The sequence below is a fragment of the Crocodylus porosus genome, unplaced genomic scaffold (assembly GCF_001723895.1).
Source record: "Crocodylus porosus isolate Cpor-Errol unplaced genomic scaffold, CroPor_comp1, whole genome shotgun sequence".
NCBI classification, from domain to species: domain Eukaryota; kingdom Metazoa; phylum Chordata; order Crocodylia; family Crocodylidae; genus Crocodylus; species Crocodylus porosus.
The window spans coordinates 68,253,033-68,259,418 of NW_017728947.1; the positions used below are offsets into that span (position 1 = coordinate 68,253,033).

The 6,386-nt window shown below is 40.6% G+C and overlaps 1 protein-coding gene across 2 annotated transcripts in view; it reads right to left on the reverse strand.

The window, feature by feature from the left end:
• The window catches only part of HEATR5A (HEAT repeat containing 5A), a 125,350-nt gene that overhangs the window by 43,673 nt on the left and 75,291 nt on the right, over positions 1 to 6,386 (reverse strand). The window contains exons 22-23 of one of the 2 annotated variants that reach the window (XM_019551573.1): positions 5,109 to 5,135; positions 3,110 to 3,248 (exon numbers count right to left, since the gene is read on the reverse strand). In XM_019551573.1, the coding sequence (XP_019407118.1) occupies positions 3,110 to 3,248; positions 5,109 to 5,135 (166 nt within the window). The remainder of the gene's footprint in view (positions 1 to 3,109; positions 3,249 to 5,108; positions 5,136 to 6,386) is intronic. The other variant, XM_019551575.1, reaches the window with a different exon arrangement.

Below are 6,386 nucleotides of genomic sequence, written 5' to 3' on the forward strand. Positions count from 1 at the left end.
TACTGCATCCAGTTTTGGGCTCCACAATTCAAAAAGGATGTGGAGAAGCTTGAAAGAGTCCAGAGAACAGCCACGCACATAATCAGAGATCAGGAAAACAGACTTTACGATGACAGGCTGAGAGCCATGGGGCTCTTTAGCCTGGAAAAACGCAGGCTCAGGGGTGATCTGATGGCCACCTGTAAGTTTAGCAGGGGTGACCACCAGGATCTGGGGGAACGTTTGTTCACCAGAGTGCTCCAAGGGATGATGAGGTCGAACAGTCAAACTACTGCTAGACCGCTTCAGGCTGGACATAAGGAAGAATTTCTTTACTGTCCGAGCCCCCAAGGTCTGGAACAGTCTGCCAGTGGAGGTGGTTCAAGCACCTACATTGAATGCCTTCAAGAGCCAATTGGATGCTTATCTTGCTGTGATCCTATGACCCCAGCTGACTTCCTGACCTTTGGGCGGGGGGTTGGACTCAATCTTCTGAGGTCCCTTCCAGCCCTAATGTCTATGAAATCTATGAAATTTGAAGGAACATGACTCACTATTGCCCAAAATGAACAGCACCCTAATAATTTTTCTAAGGTCAAGAAAACACAATGAGTGTGGTTTTGTTCCCTGTTCAGCTAATTTACTAAATCCATTCCAGTGAGGATACTAGGACTTGGTGGTTGGTTAATATTTCTATACCTGTCTATGAATTACTTCCCAAGGGATTTCTCTATTGTCTGATAAATGTCTGATGAGCTATTCCAGTTATTAACTTTTAAAACAACAGCAAGCTAGTAAAGGATTTAACATTAGTAATTTGATTGTATGCCCAATATTTACTGCTGTAGTTATAAAAGTACAAGATGAATTGAAAAACTACATGAAGGGCCTAATTGATATCTAATCAAAAATTCACAGTATGGGTCTATTGGCAAAAACTCACCTTACCAGTTCAGCCAGGAAGGAGGAAAGAGAAGCACGATTACATGAAATCACATGATTACGTGAGATAAGTCCTGAACAGCTGAGGGATCTCCTACAGCACTTGGATGTTTTCAAGTCTGCTGAACCAGACGACCTGCACCCGAGAGTTCAGAAAGAACTGGCTGATCTTATAGCAGCACCACTGGCCAAGTTGTTTGAAGAGTTGTAGAACTTGGGAGTGGCCCCAGATGACTGGAAGAGGGCCAGTGTAGTGCTCATCTTTAAGAAAGGGCAGAGGGATGACCCTGCAAACTACAGATTGGTGAACTTGACTTTGGTCCTCAGAAAAATCTTTCAAAAATTTGTTTACGAGGCTATCAATCACAAGCTGGTAACTGATGGGGTGTTAAGCAACAGCATGGCTTTGTTGAGGGCAAGTCATGCCTGACAAACTTAGTGTCCTTCTATAACTAAGTAACTAGCCAGCTGGATGAGAGAGATGAGGTTTATGTCATTTAGACTTTAGTAAAGCCTTTGATTCAGTTTCCCATGAGATTTTCTCATACAAATTGGAGGCTACTGGGCTAGACTGGTCTACAGTGAGGTGGGTGGACAACTGGCTTAGAGGCCGCTCCCAGAGAGTTGTAAACAATGGGACTGCTGCATCCTGGAGGGCTGCCTCCAGTGGTGTCCCCCAGGGATCGGTGCTGGGACCTGTGCTCTTTAATATATTAATGACTTGAACGAGGGGATGGAAAGCTCAATGATTATGTTAATGGATGATATTAAGCTGTGGGGAAATGGACACAACACATCAGAGGATAGGGTAAAGATCCAGGATGACCTTGACAGGCTGGATTCATAGCCAGAACAGAATAAGATGAGGTTTAATAGGGAGAAGTGCAAGGTCCCTCACCTGGGTAGGAAAAACCCTCATCATAACTACGTGATGGGTGGTGGTCCACAGGCTGGCACAGCATCTGAATGAGACCTAGGGGTCATGATCGACTGGAAGATGAACATGAGCCAGCAGTGCAATGAGGTTGCCAGAAGGGCAAATAGAACTCTGGCATGCATTAATACATGTGTGGCCAATAGATCCAGGGAGGTGCTCTTCCCTCTCCACTCAGCGTTGGTGAGGCCTCAGTTGGAGTACTGTCTAATTCTGGGCACCACACTTCAAGGACATGGATAAGCTTGAGAGGGTATAAAAAAGGACCATCTGTATGGTCAAGGGCATGGAGGAAAGGCCCTATGAGGAGAGACTTAGGGAACTGGGCCTGTTCGGCCTGAGTAAGAGAAGGCTGAGAGATGACTCAATAGCCACCTACAAGTACATCAGAGGTGTGCACCAGGATCTAGGGGAGTAACTCTTCAGGAAAGCACCCCAAGAGAGGATAAGGATCAATGGGCATAAACTAAGAGAGAGTAAATTCAGGCCAACTATAAGAAAGACCTTCTTCTCTGTAAGGGTCACCAGAATCTGGAACACACTCCCAGAGGTGGTGCAAATCACCCTACCGAGATGTGTTCAAGATGAGGCTGGACAGGCACCTTGTCGAGCTCATCTGAGATCAATAACTTCCTGCCCATGGCAGGGGACCGGACTTGATGATCTTACAGGTCCCTTCTAGTTCTACAATTCTATGAAGCAATGATGACAAGTGAATAAGTTGAATTTACAGTAAATTGAGTTGGGTACCAATATTCTGTTCTCAGGGTAATACTATGCCTATCACTATGGTATCTGAGAACCTGAATTACTTCTTCCTAGGCACCCGTTTCCTCATATTTTGAAACCTAAGGTTAAAAAAAAAGGCAATGCTAAATAATGACATAACATTTTCAAGTTTCTCCCTGCAGGCATGAGAGTTACGGATTATTGTTATTTTAAAGGAAAGTAAAAATAACATAGCCCGGGGATCTGAAGCATTATAAAAAAAACAAAGATGAGTCATGGACAAAATTCTAAGTTTGGGCAAAACTAGTGTTTATAGCATTTCATCACCGGAGATGCCTTGGAAACAGCAATAAATAGGCATTATTAAGTATTTATTAGTAGAAAAAACTGGTTTGAGTGAAATTATTAAAAAAACAATACAAGTAGCCTGCTTGTTAAGCTTAACTCAGGAGAGAGTGATTAAATAGTCCAGGCCAGCATGCGTCAAGCTCTATGCTCCCAAAGCTTACTGGATACACGTATTACCTGGAGTGAAGTCTTCTCTGGTATCTTTTACAAAGGCAACAGCATGTTCTGATACCTCAGCTGCTTCTCTTTGCGCAAGCTGACGCAAGCAAGCTAGTACTGCTCGCCTCAACAGCAAGTAGGAGCTACAGAAATTCACCTGAAATATGCAAAAAAAGGGAGTAAGTTGTCTGGCAACTATTATAGAAGCTATGCAGCAAAACAAGAGCTTTGAATTTTGACTTCTTGAAGTTATGACAGACTGTATGGTTGGTAATCAAATAAATATCTTATTTTTCCTGCCTTTTTAGAGCTGAAATGCATAGCCACCTACAAGTACATCAGAGGTGAGCACCAGGACCTAGGGGAGCAACTCTTCAGTTGCTGCTACTTTTAAAGTTTTCTCAATGAAGTTACCTTACATAGCTTGTTTAGTTCACGTCCAACTCTCATTGAACTTAGGGGAAAAACTTCCATTGACTTCAAAGGCAGTGGAATTACAGTTTAAAGGAATGACTGTATGCAGTACACAGAATTGCAGTGTAGTTCAAAAGTGCAACACAAGAGAACTCCCTACACAACACCATTATCTGGAGTTAGGAATTCTAACTGATAAAAGGAAATGTTGATGTATTTAGTAATAGGAGAACCAGGTTTAAGTAATAAACCTGTGCATAAAAGTGAGACAGAGAAAAATAATAACAATAAATAGAGGTTGATTAAGGTTTCTTTTGATAGATAACATAAACTAAATTAGGGTGCAGTGCTTTATTATTTTAGGCATGCTGAGGGTGAAGGTTAGGGGTGGGTACCAATCAGCTCTTAACCAAACCTCCAGCATAATGATTTACACGATCATTGGCAGTTAGCTGCTTTATAAATTAGGAAATTACTCCTGGGCAAGGAAAACTATCTGAAAAAAACAAATCTCACACCTCAGACTACTTAAATACTAAAAATGTCCTTAAAGAATTCACAGATAAATTACGTTGTCTTGTAAGGTGGCTACCTTGCTCAACCACCTGTTAATTCAATTTAATGCAACTCAAGTTGAGGTTACACTGAGCATTTGGGAATAAATCAACCAAAATGAACATGCATCTAGATGTATGGAAGGTAAAGAGGTTACTCTTCATAATTAAGTAAATTTGTCCCCTTAACTGCCACCATTAGGAAAAGATAACAGCTAGAGCTGAGCATTTGAGAAGAGAAACGGTTGTGAGGCACGTTCCTCATTTGTCAGTGATAAGCCAGCAGATGTTAGTCAAAATTAAATTAAAAAAAAATTAAGCATACAAAGAACAAGTGATATGGAATCACAGTTTAGTTGTGTTCACAAAACTTATTTGTCTTCTGGTTTATATTTTTATACATGCGTGTGAATCTGCAAAACTCATTAATTATAAACTGGATAGATATGAAAGATATGCACCGTGTAACATTTACTTTAAAAACTGGGAGGCAATTAGTATCTCAGCAAGAAACTTTAATTGAAATTTAAAGCAGACAAATGAGGCTTTAATTCAACATTTATTCAAGCAGGCCACATTTTTGAAGGCATGCTAAAAATTGCAGTTCACAAGCTTTTCTTTATAGAGAAAGGCCCAAGCACCCATATCAGGTTACTGGAACAATGCAGGGCATTCTTCATATCTCTCATTCTCCCATATTTTAAGTGGAGGATGGGGAAGAAGGCAAGGGTAAAATGGAAAACACAATGCAAGCAACACATACAAACTTAAAATGACAAATATTTCCCTTTCTGCACTGGACACATTGAAGTCAAACAGATGAAAATTAAGTGCACAAAATTAAATATATGCACCAGCTGCAGAAGGTTAGGAAGGATTTGGTTAGGATGGCATCAAATGAATATCACTTGACATGCTAAATATATTTTACTTTACATTAATGGTTAAACATGAAGAGATACAAGAGGAAATAATAATAATAATAATAATAAAAAAACAGCACTGCAAACTGCTGAAATTTTTAGGATTATCAAGGCACAGGGACCTACCAACACAGAATTATCCAACAAGATCTCCTGCACAAAAACAAATGACAAACCATCATGACAGAACCAAAAAATAGATACCACAGTGATACTAACTAGATAAGGAAACCATTAAATTTAAAAATTCAAAACATAGTAAAGTTCAGAGTCTTATCCCAAATATGTCATTAAAACCTCATTTCTTAATCTAATTACCATATATTGTTTAAAAACTGTATAATGTCCACGGAATTAGTTGGCTAAATTAAACAGCACCAACAACATAAAATATCACCAACTCACAGCAGCACATTATTGTATATAATATCTGTATTTGAATAACCTTTGTGTCTTAAAGGTTAAAACCTGAGTATTCACTAACTCCTAAATATATAAATAAGAACTTTAGACATGTGCATCAATTATGTTAGCTGCACTGTTAATACTAGTCGTTGCTAAAGCATGCTGCTCCCTATCCCCAGCAGAACTCTTCTAGCCTGCACAGCAAAACCCACAATTTCCCACATTTTTCTTCTTTAAAGGAGAATCCATTTTTAAAAGTTTGTTGATCCATTTTTTAAAGTTTGTTTACGACCCTTTCATATATTCTTGTAAGCCACTTTTGGGTCGTAACCCATGGATTGAGAAATGCTGCCCTATACTTCTTCCCTAAGATAGCCATTTTCCATAAAGTTCAATGAAACTCTAACATGGGCACCAGACTCTTCCTTCAGGATGAGCTTTACAGGAGCATGGCTTGACTTCAACAATCCTCACTCATTCATTACAATAACTGCAATACCTATTGCCAATTTCCAAGTTGTATAAATTAGCAAGGATGGTCTCAGTTCTGCAAAAACCTCCTAGCAAGTAGAAATGTACACCAGTGCAGAATTCCATTAAGCTCACTGCAGCTCTGTGTGGGTGCAAGAATCCACCTCTGTAAAGCTTACTGTAAACTTAAATGAGCGTGTGGATGTACGTACGCGCGCGCACACACACACACACACACACACGTATGGAAAATATGCTTTGCCCTTTAATGTTAACTAGAGGTGCACCAATTCATGGGTCCCATATCGGATCAGCACCAATACAAGGAAAACTGACAATATCGGCAATTGGCTTTTTCTGGCTGATAACATTGTCAATAAATGCCCTGTGCATGTGCGTAGCCACAGCACAGCAACCAGGTAGCCAGGAGCACAACCCGGCAGCATGGAGAGCACCCAGGTCTGGCTGGTAAGTCTGTTGTGAGGGAAGGGGCGGGGGAAGGGGCGTGGGGGGGGGCATATCGAGGCA